Genomic DNA, 19,809 nt, shown 5'->3' with positions numbered 1-19,809 from the left:
AAAAAAAACACTTCGCGTTGCAATTTTTCTACGCCCCGGCGAGTCTCTACATGTGCTGTAGATTACGATTGCTCAATGTAACGTAAACACGAATACGTATCTACACTTCTATTCGATTAGTGCTTGTCCGACTAAGTGGCCCCTCAGCAGAAAATTATGTTCCAGCGGTTGCGACTGCCTTTCCTGCCTACCATTGGCGTCATCCACTTGCGCAGAGCACTAATAACTCCCACATTCGCCCACTTCCGAGATGTCTATTACTGTTTCCGGTTGTCGCATAGCTCAGGGCCCTGGCTTCAGTCCTGAGTGACTTCATGTGGGATCCGTGGCGGAAGAAGTTGAACTTTAGCACGGGCTTCTCCCACGTCTTTCGCTTTTTCCCTGTTGCTCCAGACGCATCTATCATTGGGCTCTGAGTTGTGCGATAGCCCTGACATTATCATATCCTTGGGCTTCACTTTGGGGACTTGAGATCTCGAGGTTGTCAAGTTTCATTTACTTGTTCTTGACTGTTTCCGGTTTAAGCGGATCTCTTGTCACCAAGATATGGCGCGTCCTCGTTTAGAGGAGACGGCTTATGAGCACCCACACAGCGTAATGAATAAAGAAGAAACTCAGTTAATTTGTCGCTTCGATAGGGACAAAATTCGAGGTTGTAAAATAAATTAGGTTCCCGAAAACGGTTGCCAACTTTCCCGAAGAAACGCGCTACGTCACGCCGGCTAATACGAGCATTTCTTCCGTAGCAATAACATTCATTAGTGTAGATAAAACAACTGTGCGGATCCAGGAGTCTTTCTGAAGTTCTGTGTTTATATGTGTCCTTCTGTCTTTACTTCCATACCAATGCAACTGTGATCCACTGAACACTAAGCACGCTCTCTCACTGCAGGTTACTGTATCCTGTTGACATTCCTGGCTGCGTTCTCTTGGCTGAACATCATGTGTTTCGACATCTGGTGGACTTTCGGGTAAGTCGTCACGAACTTCGTTAATTCCCGTCTGGTGGTTAATGGGTAAGTTCCAGTGATCTGCGCATGCCTAATTCCAAACTGGAGGACACTTGGGAGTATTCCAACGAACTTCACCATTCCCATTTGGTGCACAATCGGTAAATTACAAAGAATCGTCTAATTCACATTCTGTGGGTATTTCTGTAAGTCCCAATGAACCGTGTTGGCGCTTGGGTGAATTCCAGCAAACCCCGAGTACCCAACTGCCATTCCAAAAAATTCGCAGTTCCCAGTCGGCCGACATTCAGGTGTTGCAACGAGCCGTGTTAACTGCTGTCTCTTGTTTTATTCGCTTAGTGGGGGGTGGAGTCCAACTGGATCCACTCGGCGCGGCGGCCACTGATTGGCCTATTGTAGCCTGCCCCGGGTGATTATGATGATGGAGAATTTGGTGGAATGAAGATTGGCAGGGGAAACCTAAGTACTTGGAGAAAACCCGCCCCAGCGCCACTTCGTCCACCACAAGTGCCACTTGACCAGACCCGGGCTCGAACCCGGACCGCCGCGCGGCCCTAACTGCTGTTTTCTGTACGCTGCTTGGCCGAATGTTATGGCCATTCCGTCACTTCTTCCTGCGCTACAAAGTTGGTCTGTAATACTCGTACAAGCTTGCTAGCATTTCATTTCCCTTTTACAATACATGATGGTTACTGTCTTCAGTGTTATGACACCGTGCGCTCTGGTAGCTCCAACATTTCGGAGAAATATTCTGCCTACGTGTTCAGGGATGTCAGCGCTCAGTTCTCCTTTCCCCATTCAAGGTTCTGACTGCGAACGCCTGTTCTCCACGGCCGTTCTCTTCCCCGTTCTTCTCTGTGACCTTCCACTCACTCACTCAAAACCTGAAGAAGGACGCAAAAGTGTTTCTATGATACAAGCTCCAAGTTTCTGTGTCTTATTTTATGAGGCTGGCAATGTTTAAATTTTAACACGCCGAATGGTGAATTGGAAAGGATTTGGAAGGAAACGGTAGCGGCCTAATCGAAGTCGTATTCCGGTATGTGCCTGGCTCTCCTGGGGAAACCCATGAAAACCTCCGTCAGGTTAGCCGGTGTGCCGGCCGGAGCTCAACACGACGACCTCTCGCTGACGTAACCCAGAAGGCCGCCATGCTGATACACTGATAAGCATTTGGGGACAGAAACTAGATAAACACGCGTTTTACTAGCGACAAGGCCCCTCGACGTTTATGTACACGGACAGGTGGCAGCAGTACAAAAAAAAATGGTTACAATATTCTGATACGGGAATCACTGCGGGTATGTGCAGCTGAAGACAAAGAAAAGTTTAATTTTCCCTTAGGCTTATCATTAAAATTGGGAGTCGCGATAGATCAGTCTGTCTGGAGACAGGCTTTGGACTGGACGGCCAGGGTTCGATTGCCGGCAAGAGATTTTCCTCTATTGCACACCATCCAGATCGGTTCTGGGACCTACCCATCCTTATATACAACGAATTCCGAGAGCTCATTCTCCATGGGCAATCCGGCTGGGACGGGAAGCTAACCACTCAATTTCATCTACTGCCGAGGTCAACAATGGTAGAGCTATACCTCCATTCCCCCATACATCTTCATGGCGTGGTGCTTAATTAATTAAGCATAGGCACGAAGTTACCTTATCGTTATAATGGAAGTCCTGGACAATGAGTTTCTGACGAGGAATGGACAACGGTGGACAATTGGCGCTGGACGTCATCGTTAGAAATGAGCTGTAAACACCTGCTTACTGCCGGATGTGTCACACCTGAACCAGAACATTTATTGGTTTGATAACGTGCAGCACAGCATCTGTTCCTTGGATTCAGGGAAACGCTAATCCAGCAGCAGTGCAGCAACCGCTCCCGGGACCAGAGAGTAACTGCACACCTACTTTGCAACACAAAAATTTGTATTTAACATTATTAGGTAAAAGTTAAAGTTATTCTTGTGCTTAATTAAGCACCAGGCCACGAAGACGTTTTGGGAAGTGGAGGTATAAGTCCACCGTTCTTGATCTCCGCTCTAAGTGGAGGCGAGTGGTCAGCTTCACGCCCCGACAGCTTTACCCCCTCTCCCCGGGAAAGGGCCTTCGGTGCTGGGGGAGCCCCAGAACCAGTCTGGATACTATGGAGTAGAGAAAAATATCCTGCCCCTGCTTGGAATCGAACCTTGGCCATCCAGCTCGTACCCCATACCTATACCGACTGAACTGTACGATGTAATTACCGCGCGACATGACAGATATGTGACCACTGGTGTCCAAAGACGAACAAATATGAAATACAAGCTGGCCAATTAACGGCTTACGATAGTTCTGTCTGACGCTAACCTTTTGAAACATGAAATTAACATTCAGTCCGTACTTCACAGGAAACATTACGTCTCCGCTACAAAGCCCAACCGGTTAATGCTGTTTAGGGAAACAGTCGCTGTTTATTGTGAGAACCACACGGAACACACAAATAATATAGAGATTCAGTCCGTACCTCACAGGAAACACATTACGTCTCCGCTACAAAGCGCAACCGGTTAATGCTGTTTAGGGAAACAGTCGCTGTTTATTGTGAGAACCACACGGAACACACAAATAATACAGAGATTCAGTCCGTACCTCTTAAGAAACACATTACGTCTCCGCTACAAAGCCCAACCGGTTAGTGCTGTTTATTGTGAGAACCATACGAAAACACTTAAATACACGGTGTGAGCATAATTATTAGTTTCTGAGTGGTCTAGAAGGTGATATAAGTAGTAACTATTGCGGTTTAAAGGTTAAACGAGCCCTAGTGGACGTCTGCCACATTCAGTGGTACAGAAAGCCAAAACCAAAAAAGTGAAATGGAATCCGAGTTTGGGGAATCTTGCTCATTGTTAACCTATCAAACCTAAATTAGCGACATATCACGTCTTGCACTCACGTTCAAGTCCATCGGCGTTTCAGAGGAAGTTCGAATAGTAGGGCAAGGAAGGGACCAGCATGCAGAACAGGCCGTTCCTCCGAAACGTCTGTAAAATTCAACAGGACTACACGTCTTCACATCCCGGAAAGTACTCTTCATAGTCTCCGCTGTTAAAATCACAAATTTCAGTACAGAGTTTATGTAGCAAGAAACTGTGGATTGCATGGGATAGGTTAGGAAGCGGTCCTCATCTGTTTACAGTCGCATCCCTCAGTTCCCGAGGCACAGTGAAGCAGCCGCGATCCAGAAGCAGCGCTCAGATGTGATAGAGATCCGTGACGGGCGAAGTGGAGCCGCCACTGCCTCAGCCGACAAAACGTGTTCAGTACTGTTGAAGTACCAATTCCTGTTAGGCAAACATGCAATAAAACAAGCCTGTCACTGAAACTATCAAGAACGCGAGAGGGAATAACAGCAATTGCATTCTATTCCCCCCACCCTCAAGTGAGAGCTGGAGAGGGGATGTGGCTGATGACAAGCTGGCGGACACTTGAGCAAGGTGCCTGATGTCACAGGGAGTGGAACAGGGGTCACCAAACCTCTTCCATCTCTGAATTATTTTCTGATACTAAGAAATTGTTGGAGTCCTTGGAAGGGGTTTGCCTTATCGCGAGGCCTCTACCTTATCATGTCAGCACAATTATAAAATGTTCCTAACAATTTGCAAATGTTTTGTTGAATATCGCAAAGCGCCCGGTCATTTCCGGTCTCTGGTCTGAATCTCTGTCCAGTGCCAAGGGAATCTGACAAGATTATGTTCAGTGTCACCCTAATTGGCGGTCACGAAGTAATTAAGTACCATGTGATAAAGACGTGTTGGGGAGCTCACGCACAAGGCAGAGTCAGTAAATAAATCTCAAATGGATACAAAACGTAAAACGTGATATTTGAAACTCGGGAAAACATTCATTTCTCTGCATATCCTCCACCAACACTGATACACTTGTCCCATCGCCTTATCAGTGAGTCGAAATCCGCAGCACAGAAGTCTCTCGAGTGTTGTCTCAGCCACTTCCGCACCTCCGTTTCAACCTCTTCGTCATCAGCGAGTTTTTTAGCGAACCAAACAGACGAAAGTCACTAGGGAACAAGGCCGGGCTGTAAGGCGGATGTACAAGAAGTCCCTACTGCAGTTCTTGGATTCTCTCCTGGGCTGCTTGGGCCATATGGGGTCTGCATTGCCCCTCTTGGCAGATCACCTGGACGTTTTCAGTGAATTGCATTCTGAAGCTGCAACAGAACTTCACAGTGTGATGCAGAATTCACATTTTCACCTCTCCCTGAGAATCTCCATCTGCATACCGTAAGAGACGTTGCAAGGACAGACACATTCAGTTAAATTTTTCTCTCGATCTTCCAGTTCTCTGGGCAACGACGGTGCGCACACTTTCCGAAACTTCAAACCATCGTGCAGTATGTTGTATGCTAAACCATAGGAACACCCCAGTTCAGTTGCTGCACTGCCTATCGTTATCCTCATGTCAGCTCGAACCAACTCTTCCACCCGCTGCCCAATTACTTCTGTCGCAATCTCAAAAGGGCTACCTGGTCGGGCATCATCTGCGACTTTACAACGTCCTTGAGAGAATTTCTCGACCCAGCTGTGAACCACTTTATGTGACAAGCACGTCCCACCGTAAACAGGAAACATTTCTTTATGAATATCCACTGCATTTAGTCCTTTTGTCCATGAAAAGTGCAAATAGAACACTGCTCTTCAGTAGTACATACTCGAGTATCGTCGCCATTTTGACTACTGAACCAAGCCTCTCAACATGCGCAGGCGCGTCTTTTACCTAGGCTGTCATGAAGCTAGACTGTGCTGCTATCTAGTGATACACATAGAAATCCTGTTGCATCCATTACAGTTATTTTACTTCCATTTGTGAACTATTTACTTACTCTCCCTCGTATGTGTCCACGAATTCTAAACCTCGACACTAGATGAAGTGAAGTGGTCCGTTTCATCCCCCGGTTGCTTTACCACCAGGGAAAGGGACCTCGGTACCCCTCGGTGGGCCCGGAAGCGGCTCTCAAGACTGAGGAATAAAGTCTTAATGAAAGCTTACTTACGCCAATTAATTGTTTTCTTTTTCTGATAAAGTGTGCTAAAATAGTTCTGGGAAATGTGAAGTGGGAGTACAAGGCGCAAAGCTAATACAGTTGTTTCAGTTTACATTTTGTCGGCAGGTGCCTACGGCAAGGGCTGAAAATTATAAACATCTCCTAATTGCCAGTCGACCAAACAGGATGGCGACCCCTGGGCTAGTGGATGTAACTTAACAGAACAGTTACTTGAATAAACGACGCCACAGTTACAACAGGCGTCACGTATATTTGGAAGATGTGTGATTCTCTTTTCAGCAGTTGGGTGGGAACTGAGATGACGTAGGCGTGTTCTATTTGGGCACTGAGAGACGTGTTAAAAGACACATCGAAACTCGGGTCAGCTGCAGCTCTGACCGAAATGACCATCCCCTATTTATGGACCCATCGTATACGAAAATTCGTACTTCACGGGAAACACATTACGTCTCTGCTACAAAGCCCAACCGGTTAATGCTGTTTAGGGAAACAGTCGCCGTTTATCGTGAGAACCATAGTCGGAGTCAGAGTTGCTTTACGACTGGCTGTTTACTGCCAATCAGTTCGTCTTGGCGTCAGGCCCCTTGAGGCCCACGACCAGAGATTTTTTTTTCCAACATAACTTTTGCGGTAATAGTCCTTATGTAACATCCTCTCTGACGAGAAGATGGGTCTGTCTCTTATGTATACACTCGACCTTTCGTCAAGTGTATACACGTATTTCGCACATACTCGTATAATATGTTATCGAAAACTCTTCCTTTTGCTTTACACTCAAGTCCTCTGTCAGTACAGGCTTTACAGAGCAGATCATGCCTAACTTACATATCTTAAGCTACAATGAAAACTTAGTCATTTGAACGGTCGTAAGCTTGACCACAGCCAAGTTGAAGCCTCTTATATTTTCTGTGTCTGGCTTCACATTTCCGCTACACAGCCCAGCCGGTTAATGCTGTTTAGGGAAACAATCGCTGTTTGTCGCGACAATCATATGGGAAAAAGAACGAATACATTGCGTAGGCAAAATCCAGAGCTTTTTAATATTAAAGTTGGTGCCACATATACATAGCAGTGTTCAATTTGTGTAGATTTCCGGCACGTGATGAGGCTTTTTTCTGTACTCAGCACAATGTAGTGACGCCATAACAAAGCGCGGCGTGACAAGCATTGGCTTCTGTAAACAAACAATGTGTGTGAGGCTTCTGACATTTCGGAGGAAGCTGTTCATCATTCGAGTTAAAACAGATATTGTTTATGCAGCCTCACAGATACTGTTTTTTATCCTGATGCATGTGCTAGCAAGTTACCAACTGGAAAGAAAATTCGCCTGATTGAGGACTAATTTTGATGTTTAGATATCAGAGTTAAGACATGATTAGATAATATCTAAAAAGAGTTTTTGGGCCTGGGGTTTAAAATCCGGGTATACTTCACAGAAAACTCACTGTATCTCCATTATAAAAACAAGTCGGTTAATGTTGTTTTTGGAAATAATAGCTACTTATGCTGAGAAGAGTTCGAAACACATAAATACACGGTGTGGGCAGAATTTACAATTTAAAAAATTTGAAGCAGGTAGCGTCTGTAGTTACTGTGGTTAACTAAGCGTTTGCAACTTTCCTTTCGTGCGTATATAATTTGAGACCTCTTGCCATAGGCTCAGCACGTATCCTGTCCGTTATGCCTATCTTCGCAACTAACAAATTAAGTAGGCTCAGCACGTATCCTGTCCGTTATGCCTATCTTCGCAACTAACAAATTAAGTAGGCTCAGCACGTATCCTGTCAGTTATGCCTATCTTCGCAACTAACAAATTAAGTAACTCCACGGAACCTAGCCCTTCTTGAGAACCCGCCAGTCGCTCAGCTACTCAAGAATTTCATGAAATTTTATGGAATCCGAAGGTGTCGCAAGAGACCGCCAATTGTGTGTATCCCTAGCCACGTGAATCCAGCCCACACCATGGCATCTGATTTCCCTAAGGCACATTTAATATTATCCTATCACCTACCTCTACGTATTCCTAGTGGTCTGTTTCCTTCTGGGTTTTTTCTTTTCTTTTTTTTCCCCCCCTTGGCACTACAGCCCCAGTGGGCCTAGGCCTACCTCCATGAACTCCTCCGTTCACTTCGGTCTTGAACATACGGTAGGACTCCTTGGGCGGGTGATCAGCTCGTTGCAAGGCCTCTACCTGTACACAAACACAAAAAAAACGCACACAAACATCCATGCCCTGAGTGGGATTCGAACCCACGATCCCGGCTTCCGAGCGAGCGAAGACAGTGCATGCCTTAGACCGCTCGGCTACCGTGACCGGCTCCTTCTGGTTTATAGCACCAAAATCCTGCATGCAGTTCTCTTCCATGCGTGCTACATGCCCTGTCCATCATATAATTCTTGACTTAACGATTCTGATTTTAATTTAAGAAGAGTACATGTTATGAAGTTCCTCATTATGCAGCTTTCTGCAGCCTCCTACTTGGGTCCTAATGTTCACCTCAGTAACCTGTACTCAGACACCATACCCACACCCATAACTTGAACGAAAAATCCTGCGTTCCCAGTAATATCAATTTATCAAGTCCTTTGAAAGTCAACCGGCCGGCTTGCCACCTGCTTTCACGCCTGTGTCTTTCTCAGCTTATTTGCTTGAAAGTGATACACTGTCTTGTGTCCAGGGTCATACGGTCCATGAGCCAAGGCGGCGGCAGCAGAAAGCAGCGTGAGAGGCGTCGCTTCATTGCCTACTCGATATACGCCTGGGGGCTTCCCAGCGTCCTCACCGCCATTACTGCCGCTGTAGACGTTCTGGACCTGTCGCCAGCCACACTGAAACCCGATATGGGCGTCCACTACTGCTGGTTCTCAAGTACGTCACAATCAACTCACACACAGCGACGGCTGAGAGACGCCAGGGGGCCAGGATGTGAAATGTGACCGCAAGAAAGTCACTTACTCGACAACAGACGTGTAGCAACATAACAATTTTGTGATATGTTCAGGCTGACAGTTGTTGATGTTCCCTCTCTTTCCACTCCCACTTTGGAGCATTGGGCTGATTTCTCAGTTTCATGATCATTTTACAGACGGTAGGACTCCTTGGGCGGGTGATCAGCTCGTTGCAAGGCCTTTACCTAAACATAGGGCAACACAAACACAGAATAAACGCATACACACACCAAACATCCATGCCTTGTGTGGGATTCGAACCCACGATCCCGGCTTCAGAGCGAGGGAAGACAATACATGCCTTAGACCGCTCGGCTACCGTGACCGGCAGTTGTTGACAGCCGTGAAGATTTGTGCAAATGACAATTAGTCTGTCCGTCTGTTGCAGAGATGACATACGGTATCGCAGTTTACTTCTTCGGTCCTGTGTCTCCAATGATCACTTGCAACGTGGTTCTTTTCGTGCTCACTGCCCGGAGCTGCTCCAAGGTGAAAGCAGAGATCTACCGCATGCAGCAGAACTCTATTGGCGACAGATGCAAAAGGCGGTACCAGGCGGATAAGAACAAGTAAGAACAGTGGCGTTGTGGGCCGGTCCGACTCTTCGCCCGAGTGTGCGCTAGCATAAGAGAACTTATTGTTGTAAATCCGTGCGCTCAGAGTCGTGGGTTCCAGTCCCGGATATTCTTATGTGACTTACCTCGTCCTCAAATCATCTTCCCGTGACGCACAGATATACGTGAGGGCAGCGCGAACTACAAAACCTAAAGGGACGTGAACAAACTTAGAGCTGTTTCATATCAAAATTCCGCTAGTCTCACTGGCTTTGTGCAGCAAGCCATGTTGAGAAACTGATAGTCACGCATGTGGTTAAGAAACTTCCAGAGTTTTCTGGAGTTTTCATAAGAACCCAGCATTAGCTCCAACCCAGAGCCAAACGAATTCAGATAAAACCCTTTCATTATATTACTTTAAGGTAAATTTTAATGTCATTCTCCCATCTACTCCTAGGTCTCTCAAGTGGAGGTTTCCCTTCATGTTTTCCAACTTCTACAGGCGTTTATCTCTTTTTCCTCGTGAATGCTATATGCCCCTCCCATCTAACTCGTCTTGATTTGATCATTCTAATAATATTTAGCGTACAACATAAATTGTGAAAGTCATTATTATTTATTCTTCGCATCGCCCTGTCATTTATATCACACGCAAGACACCACGATCTTTCCGGGGAAAGTGAGATAAAAATAGAAAAAATCACATATTATATTAGGCATTTCAAGTTCCGAATGGTGCAAGTGGATCTGTTTATCCCTCTAATGCACAGTGGTATCATCTGCTGTGTGTAGCATTAAAAATTCTGAATTCTGACCAAACAGTCCATTTGTGTGCTCCGTATGGTGCTCACAATAAACAGCGACTGTTTCCCTAAACAGCATTAACCGGTTGGTCTTTCTTTTTTAATTAACACACGATGCGTCTTCTGTGAGGTACCAAAACTGATTTTAAATAGGCTACTGTTTATTTAAATTCGTGCTTCAAATCATAATTGAAGGAAAATTTTGTTTCGAGCTGAGAATCCAGGTGGGACGCATTATTCTATCTGTAGGCTTGGGCAATTTCTCTTACACGATGGATTGTGAAAGTGATATTCATGTAACGTTTCCATTTGTCTGACAGCAGATTTACAAATTCCGTTCAACAAACGAACAGAATTATGACTGCAGCGCTTCTGCAATATATCAGTCGACGATACAGACGCCGATTCAGCGAACTTTTCGGGCTTATGAGAAACAAATCAGGCATGAGGACGAATGGAAGATGTCCTCATGTCTTTCAACGTCCCTATCCAACATTTACATTTCCAAGAATAGATGCTCACTGAAGGAACACACCATCTGAGAGCATTAACAACTCCACAGTGTACATTCTGCGATCCTCCGTGGTGTTTTGAGGATATACGCGAAGGGTTCTTTAACCCCAGAAAGCATAATTCGGGAGCTGAAACCCCACTCCACTCTTTTATGTATATTTAAATTCAAGCAAATTTCACGAACTGGCAGCTCCTGACTTGGGCAACAGTTGGACCAGATTCAGTCTCTCCATACAATAAAATCGTAAAGATTCTTCGCGAGATTATGATAACACAGTACACCGATAGAGCACTGCATGCACTGGTTGCACAGTGTAATAATTCTCCTAGCAAATGGACCTGCCCACAATGACCCCTCAGTCATCATGCATCTTTAGAAAAGCTTAGAATCTGGAATTTGGAACTTTCCAGTACTGGACATATGGTAACATGATTATGCACTTGACTGGAGCATGAGAGCATGCGGTCCCAAGTAAACACGTAACTCTGAAGATTGCTGTATTACAGGACATGATGCCGCATAGTCCGACAGATTGTTAGCAAAGTTTCAGAGGAATGTAGTGCCTCAGATGTGAGGTAGAGGAACAAGACAAACATGGAACAAAGGTGGGTCCTCATATGGGGAAAGGGGCTCAGGGTCGACAGGAGACGATGGCACTAAGAGAGGTACCGTGGGGGGGGGGAGGCAGAAAGATGGTAAGGTGGATAAGGAGAGGATGAAATGGAATAGAAATAAAATGGTTGAAGACTAAACTAAAATGAATACAAGGGACAAAGTAAGAAAGAATCAAATAGCTTAAAATGTCAGATGTCCAAGAGAAGAAGTCAAAGAAAGACCAAGCACCCTTCCCTCACTTCCTCGGCATTCTCTTCCAGTCCGTTTTATTTTTCCTTCCTATCATAATTCACCTACCCTTTCCTTCCTCCCTCTTCTTTACTTTTAAACAGTTTAGTTAGATAAGTGTTGTTCACAACACGTCATGGCACACTTCCTATTTATGTTAGGCAGATCTCCCTGTCATTTCCATGGAAACAGCTTAAGAGAGACAAACCTACAGACCTTCTCCTGCTTAGCCTAAGAACATAGTGGTTAGACGTAACGAGAGGAATAGTAGCACCACAGTAATATTTAAACTGTTAATTTTTAAATCTTTTAGAGCCGGGAGTTCCAGATTCCTGGTTTGTTGCACGAGCTGTAGAATATTTTCTATTGCTTGTTCTAGGCTCATAATGAATGCCAAGCTGTTCGTTGTGATGGGGGTCACTTGGACACTGGAGATTGTCTCTTCATTTCTGACTGAACCGCCCTGGATCTGGTACCTGTCTGACGCAGCCAATGCTCTACAGGGGGCTCTCATATTCTGCATCTTTGTTTTGAAGCGCAAGGTAATTCGCACTCTGGCCCACCAACTTGGGTTCCGCAACCTGGGGCAGATCACCAGACCCAACACTGCTGAACATCTGACCTGCTATGACCCATATCGTGTGAGGAAGGCATCAAGCAATTCAACACTCTGCACAACCATCACAGACACAAGAAGTGCCAGATTCACCTCAAGTTCCTGCACATAAGATCACGGTTTAATCGCTACTTGGTGTCCAGACTTGAAGAACATAAATCGCAAGATTCTGAACAGATTACAACGTTAACTGTACCACACATTACGAGAGGAAGTGACAACATTGTTACTGACCAAGATAGGCAGAAGTACCACACAGCCCTCAAAGGAAACATTGTTAAAATCACTTTATGGTCACCACTACACAAGACTCTGACACCATTTTGATTTTGATAACCAAAATAGAGGGCAAGATAGGAGAGAACAGGAGAAGAGGGGGTGAAAGGAGAAAGTCGTGGGAGAAATGAGACACACCTTATTGTCAGGATAGAGAGAGCATCATTTTGTTAGAAAGTTCCTGGACTTTGGCCAGTCATCCTTCTAATATGAGTAGTGTGAAAGTGAAGGCATTAGATTGGTTAGAAGAAATGGCATGAGAAAATTTGCAAATGCTAGAAATGAACAAATAATTCTGTAACACTGTGACAATAGTTCTGTCTAAAAACTATTTGCTGAAGAGAATAAACCATCAAGAGAAAGAAATTCAAAACTTCTTGTACTTTAATATCCCATGTTAGTATATAAATAGCTTAAGCAGATATTACACATCCAAAAATACGGATATTTCAAGGAAAATAAAAAGGAGGAAGAGGAAGAGGAAGATGCTGAGGCAGAGAGGAATATAAGAAGAAGATGAAATCACAATGTAATAAATTAATTACTGCTGTGTTGGTTCAAAAACAAATATTTAATAAACGCCATGATATGCTGATAAAAGACAAAAGTATATGCTTGAAAGTAACAGTTCCTGGAAAAAAATAAGAGGTTTTAGAAACAGGAACTTTTGTGTCTAAGCTTCTAATTCTTAATGTTGCTTGCAGGCAAACATATGTCTGCTGAATCTTTGAATGCTTGATTTTTATTTTACCTGTTAATTTTGGTATTAATCAGTTTTGTATACAAAGGTATGTGTAGCTATATATATTCAAGAATGATTCTTAATAAATTTTTTTTAAGAATGCAGAATTGAACTGCTTAATAATAAATTTATCTTAATCGCTTATGGCCAGCATAAATCAACTCATGAAATAAAAATTAACCTTTATATTACATTTATGAGCAAGAATGAATGTGGTGTACCTAAATTGCCATCATATACAACTGAAATCAACTAATAAATTAATTAGAAAGTACAGTTTCATAATTATGTTTATTGCTAGCTTCTGTGTAACTTTACAGCTGAAATGTTGCATTGTGAAATATGTACATAACGTCTACTGACTGCTGATAGTCCTAAGGCAATGAATGTACTGTTCCTCAAAAGCGATGTGATATGTAACACTAATAGCTTATGTACAATTTAAAGCAATGTAAACATTCCATGTGAAAATGTAAATTTTTATCAATGTGTTACTTCTTTGACCAAAATATATATACAAAATATTGCATAGGCAATTTGTATATAGACACTTTTGTTCTTACGAGGTTTTATTTGCAGATGCATGTGGAGTCAAAGCGCACAGAAACAAATGTACAATGCTTGAATTTTTTTAAATAATTAAATCCATAGTATCATCAACCGATAGCTTTACTCATTACCCATCCATCTAACAAGACCAAGTGGCCGTGTGAAATAATATTCATAACAGTTTCATACCACCACCAAGAAGTGTCAGACATTGATCCTCGTGACAGGAACGATAATGATTATGACAAATTAAAACAGATAAAATGAACCCCATGTAGCAGAACCCTTCCTGAGAAGGTTATAGCTGCTCAACTACTTATGAACTTAGCATTTAATGGAAATTGAAGGTTCATTACTGTAATCACAGCAACTGATCAATCCTCCCTACTCAGAACCAGATGAATAACATTCACACTCTCTCATCATATTTCTTTAAGACCAGTTTTAATATTATCCTCCCATCTGCACCTGGGTCTATGGTCTGCCTCCTCCATGTTTTTCTATAAAACTTCTATACATTTCTCTTCTCCCCCATGCATGCTACATTCCCCAAATTCTCACAATCACTGAATTGATTGTCTCAATAATATTTAGTGAAATGTATAAATTATGAAGCTCCTGATTATAAAATTTGCTCCATCCTCCCCTCACTTCCCCATCTTGCACCTGAATATCCCCCTCAGCACCGAGTCCAGAAACAATCTCAGTCTATGTTCTTCCCCTAACATTGCAAATGCGGGTTAAATAATGTGCTCAGCTATACGTAGAGACTTATGCATGTACACTCACTGGGAACAGTGCTGCATCAACAGAAACCCTTTCCTAGTCTGAGCATGCACCTTCATTCCAAGTAAAGTGTCTGATCTTCCCCCACTTCTATTTGTCTGCCTTGCTTTTCATCAGAGAGCGCATATCGTCCTATGATGTTTTCCCTGCCACACACTTTTTGGATGCTTAGTATCTGACAGCAATATCGAGAAAACAAATGACTGCAGTGTGCAACGAGACCAGTTCAGCTCCTGACATTGCCTACAAGATTCAGCTTCAAGAATATCAACTGCTTCTTCTTTATGTGTTTTGCAACACTGTCAGTATCACTGAATAGTAAAATGACCGGTGAAATGCAAAATAGGGCATTATTAGTGAAAACATAAGCATGGAAGGAATTAGCATGAGCCAAACAAAATTAAAATTACAATGTATTTAATGTATGCATGCTGGCTAGATGTTCTGTGCATCACGCTAACAGGCAAATACATGATTAACATATTCTCACAACTGAACTGCAGTACTGGTAAAAACTGGATACATGATAATTATTACATTACAAAATGCTTGGCATAAAAGTACAAAGAACTAGACTATATAAAAACGAAAGTCATAGGGTAAAATAAGGTTAAGACTCTTTGAATGATATAAAACATCATTCAAGAAGTCTTAAACTTATTTTACCTTGTGACTTTAGCTCCGGCCAACAAGCATGGTATAAAAGGCGGAGCTCAAATCTTGCTATCATCAGTTCTTCGATCTTCCTCACTGCAACCAAGGCAGCTAACACAGCTACTCTCAAGTCACGAAGCAGTAACAGCTCTCCAGCAACCGCGCCGAGAGAATGGCTCTGTCATCTACCGCACCATAGGCACCTGTTCCTACCGGTGCACACAGCACCACATCACTGGCCAGCCAGAGTAGCTGAACGGCCATAAAGAAGACCTGGTCTGCTACAAAGCAGTAAGCACGGCCGAACAAACGGTCCTTTTCAGGGCCCACAAATTTTTTAAGCGGTTGCTATGTCATTCCATCTTAGAAAAAGTAGGTTTGTAGTTAGACCATAGATACTCTATAACAACTTGGAAATTGCTTACTCATCAGAACTGAGATTTTTAGGTGTAGATATTATAGAAAACCTTAAATGGAATAACCACATGCAGTCATTATGTTCAAGACTTAGTAAAACATCCTATATAATTAAATCACTAGGAGGAGTTTTGAGTCCAGATATGTTAAGAAGCATTTATTTTGGAAAGTTTCAATCATTATTGAGATATGGAATAATATTTTGGGAGGGTGAAGGTGATAGTATAAAGGTATTTAAAATGCAGAAGAGGGTGTTGTGAATAATTAGTGGACTTGGTAAACAAGAGTCATGCAGGCAAACTTTTAAAGATTATGGCATCCTCACGGTCACATCTTTGTATATCTTAGAGGTGTTATGTTGCATAAAAAAGCACAAAGCAGATTTGATCCAAAATATAAATATTCAGAGTTATAATCTATATAAATAAAAATGTAACTGTTGGTTTGACTCTGGTCGAAGATCTCCGAAAGTTCTTCACTGATTGCTTCAAAATTTTGATAGAACGTTGCATTCGAATACGCCCGTTTTTACATACCTATTATGTAGATGGCACACCTGTGACAGGTTGGTTGGTTGTTAAAGTATTAATTGTACTCAATATTGATATACTGTAACGTGTTATACGCCGTCCATCAAATACCATCTTCAAATCTGCAGAACTACATTATTAAAAAAAAATGGTAAATATGGGGATAGAATTGTATAGTAAGGTGCCAAACAAAATAAGAAACTCGGTGGGTTTTTTAGCTTTTAAAAAAGACTTAAAATCATTTTTATTGAAACATTCTTTTTATATGATAAATGAATTTGTTAGTTCTAATAAAAAAGCAGATGGTGCAAGTACTTATGTTTGGATGTCATAGCCATAGCCATTCATGAGCTGTATACAGTAGTTTGTGTATTTTTTGGAATGTTGTATTTATATATTGCTTATGATTGTAACAAATGTTGGTAGTATGCTTGTAACTTTGTAGATTTATTTTGTTAACTTATATTACTGAATGATGTGTTCAGGTGTTACTATGTAGCAAAACAGATGAAATACAATACAATACAGTGTTAGCCATGTATTTGCCTGATGATGGCTTTAATAACCGAAACATGTAGCCAAGCCAATCTTGGCCTTGGCCTTGGCCTTGACCTTGATATTGTTGTGTTGTGATGGATTTTAATAAAGAAATTACAAATAATATATGCTTAAGATGAACACACAATGCCAGTCTGGTAGAGTACCTATCATCAAATTTAAGATTTTCATTATAACAGAACTAAATACTTTAAGAGACTTTATTGGTTAGATTTTACAACATTACATGCAGTTTTATGTGTACTTTATACAAGTGTTACAACCTAACTCTACAGCTCTCTTGTTATACTTAAAAACCACCTTCCAATTTATTGGAATGTATGTCTATGCTATGTCATTATGACAAGAGTCTTAAGACTCCATAATTCTGAGCTATAATAGCAGGAAATTATAAAGAATAATTATATTATCAAGGTACATATGGTTAACGTGTCTCCTTCCTGTACAACATTAATGACCTCCAAATTCAGAATCAGTCATGGGACCTATAATCCTATGCTATGCTTCTCATGACTGCAACATTGTGATTTACTGTACCAAAATTTGCTGAACATATTTGAACAGCCTGCCATGCATTATACAAGGAATTACAAATCTGTACTACAAACATCCATTTTCTTCAATTCAGAAACTCATGTTGATATCAGAATAAAATAAAATAAAATAGTTATGGACATTAATGCCAACATACAACCACAAATAACATTCTTTTTTAGTTTGTTGAACAAGACATGTAATAGGTCCTAAAAATCCCACATGTATACTGCAGATTAGATGATGATGATGATGATGATGGCGATGATAATAATAATGTAAAAACAAAATAAAATAAAAATATCCAAGAGGAGAACAGAGATCAAGTTGGGAACAACTGGTAGGGAATGAAATCACATGTTATAAAACAAGGAATATCTGTAACTCCCAGTCCTCAAATGGGAGGAAGAAGGGGAGAAAGAAGTCATCAAATGTTCTGATGTATGGAATTAGACGGGAAACTAAAACATCTGTAACTTTAAAGAAGAATTTATAAAAGCAATCCTACTAGACTTAAGGCTGTGGGAACATCCCACATTATCACGCATTTCTGCAACGCTCGCTCTTCACATCACTTTTCACAATCACGCGCGCTAACCAATCAGATTGCTTCAAATGATCGCATTTATACTACGCTCGGTGCTAGCCCGCGTCTACACCATTACGCGCGCTAGCCAATCAATTCTTCCTCCTCACTTTCGAGTTTGGCTCCGCCCCACCGACCGGCGTATAAAAGGGAGTGACTCCAGAGCCGAGTTATGCAGTTCCATTCAGTTCATCAGCAGTCTAAAATCAAGCCACACAGCAAGCAACTTCTTAATTTATAAATATCCTGCACTGAATTTCTGTCATGCCCGTGTCTTGGATCAGAGAGCTGTCTAAAATCCCCTACAGTGACATGGCATGGCATATGTGCCACACATTGCTGGCTCCTAATACAAATTATATTGAGGTGATAACTTATGACCATAACTACAGTTACTGTATGCTAAAAATCAAAAGCAAAGTGAAGAGATCATCTTCAAAAAAGTCTAACATCTTCGATATTTTCGAACTCTGGACTATGAACATTTGGCAAAAATATTATGTAAAATATTAATTTATATCGCAATTACTTTATAGGTTAGGTTAGTGTATCTATCCAGATGGAAATATTTCAGGAAAATAAGCATCACAGAACTAGCATCTAGAACTTCTCGTCTTTCCTTATTTATTGTTTCTGCAAATTCAATTAATCTATTTTTGGGGAACTTAACATGAACCCTCACAAACATCTCAAGTCTCATAAAGGCAATGGTGTCCTTTGGTTGTTTGCAAGTTCATCATTTATGGTTTATAGACTGGTTTATTTTTGTGAGTTATTTTAAAATGGTGGAGGTATCTAGAATATATAGCACTGAACAGTAGGACAACTGACAAGCAATACACTGGAATAAAGTTGGACATGTTCATGACATAACTGAAGTACTATCCCAACATTAGCCTGAAGGATCCAAGGGAAACCATGAAAAACATTAGGATAATCTGTGCCCCAGCAAATATTTGAACTGAGAACCTTACAGCGTTACTGCTAAACAAATTTGTTTGGGGATCATAGATCTACATAGCAGCATTTCATTTCATTTCACTCTTCAGACTGTCATATCTGCTTTATACTTAAAGGTTCTGGCACTCACACACTGTAAAACATTCAACAAGTTTTGATTTATTAACACATGTATCTCTTTCATGCATGATTTTGTTTCAAATATTTGAAATCTGGCGATTCTATACTCCTGAAGACTCCATAGATTAAGTAATCAGGATGGAATGCTTAAACTGTGTACTACTATTAACTGAATCTAATTTTGTTTTTTTAAGTTCCATTGGTTAGAAAATATATCCTCATCAACCTCAAAAATAATCCGTTTGCTGTCACTGGTTATAGCCAGTGGTAACTGACAATTTCCTTATCCAAATGGTTGTAATACCTGTATGTATGGATTGTTGAATGATGATAAATGATAATAATAATGTATGCATACGCTCTGGGTTATCTACTATATAACAAAATGTAATTTAAAGATTATTATTATTGTAAACTTACTAATACTTACCAGTGGAATGTTGTTAACTCTAATCTAAAACGAAGGTATTTTTTTAGAACTTTTGATGCTACAGATGCACACATACATCCTCTGACATGCTAGGTTAGTTTAGAGTACTATGTACATATACGGTTTTGAGAATTCTTTGTTCTAAATTACCCAAAAATGAAGCCAGCACAGAAATAATTCATATTGTTCATTGTCTATTTATTTTCCATATATATCCCTACAAGTTAAAAAACCAGGATGTGGAAATTGTCCTACTGTAGAATAACTTCTGAAACATATTTACATTCTTCTTGCTGTCTATTGAACATCTTAATTATTTCAGTTTTTGGATGAGAACCAGGATACAGAAT

General features: G+C 41.5%; 1 protein-coding gene across 1 annotated transcript in view; it reads left to right on the top strand.

Annotated features, from left to right (window-relative positions):
* The window catches only part of LOC111875242 (G-protein coupled receptor Mth2), a 22,525-nt gene extending 8,541 nt beyond the window's left edge, over positions 1-13,984 (top strand). The window contains exons 2-5 of the mRNA XM_023871308.2: positions 893-971; positions 8,717-8,907; positions 9,376-9,556; positions 12,081-13,984. Coding sequence (XP_023727076.1) covers positions 893-971; positions 8,717-8,907; positions 9,376-9,556; positions 12,081-12,429 — 800 coding nt within the window. The 3' untranslated portion in view covers positions 12,430-13,984. The remainder of the gene's footprint in view (positions 1-892; positions 972-8,716; positions 8,908-9,375; positions 9,557-12,080) is intronic.
* The last annotated feature ends 5,825 nt before the right edge of the window (positions 13,985-19,809 follow it).

The sequence above is a fragment of the Cryptotermes secundus genome, unplaced genomic scaffold, assembly GCF_002891405.2.
Source record: "Cryptotermes secundus unplaced genomic scaffold, Csec_1.0 scaffold526, whole genome shotgun sequence".
Classification (NCBI taxonomy): domain Eukaryota; kingdom Metazoa; phylum Arthropoda; class Insecta; order Blattodea; family Kalotermitidae; genus Cryptotermes; species Cryptotermes secundus.
Note: the sequence above shows the minus strand (reverse complement) of the source record. Positions and strands in the feature narration are given on the sequence as shown.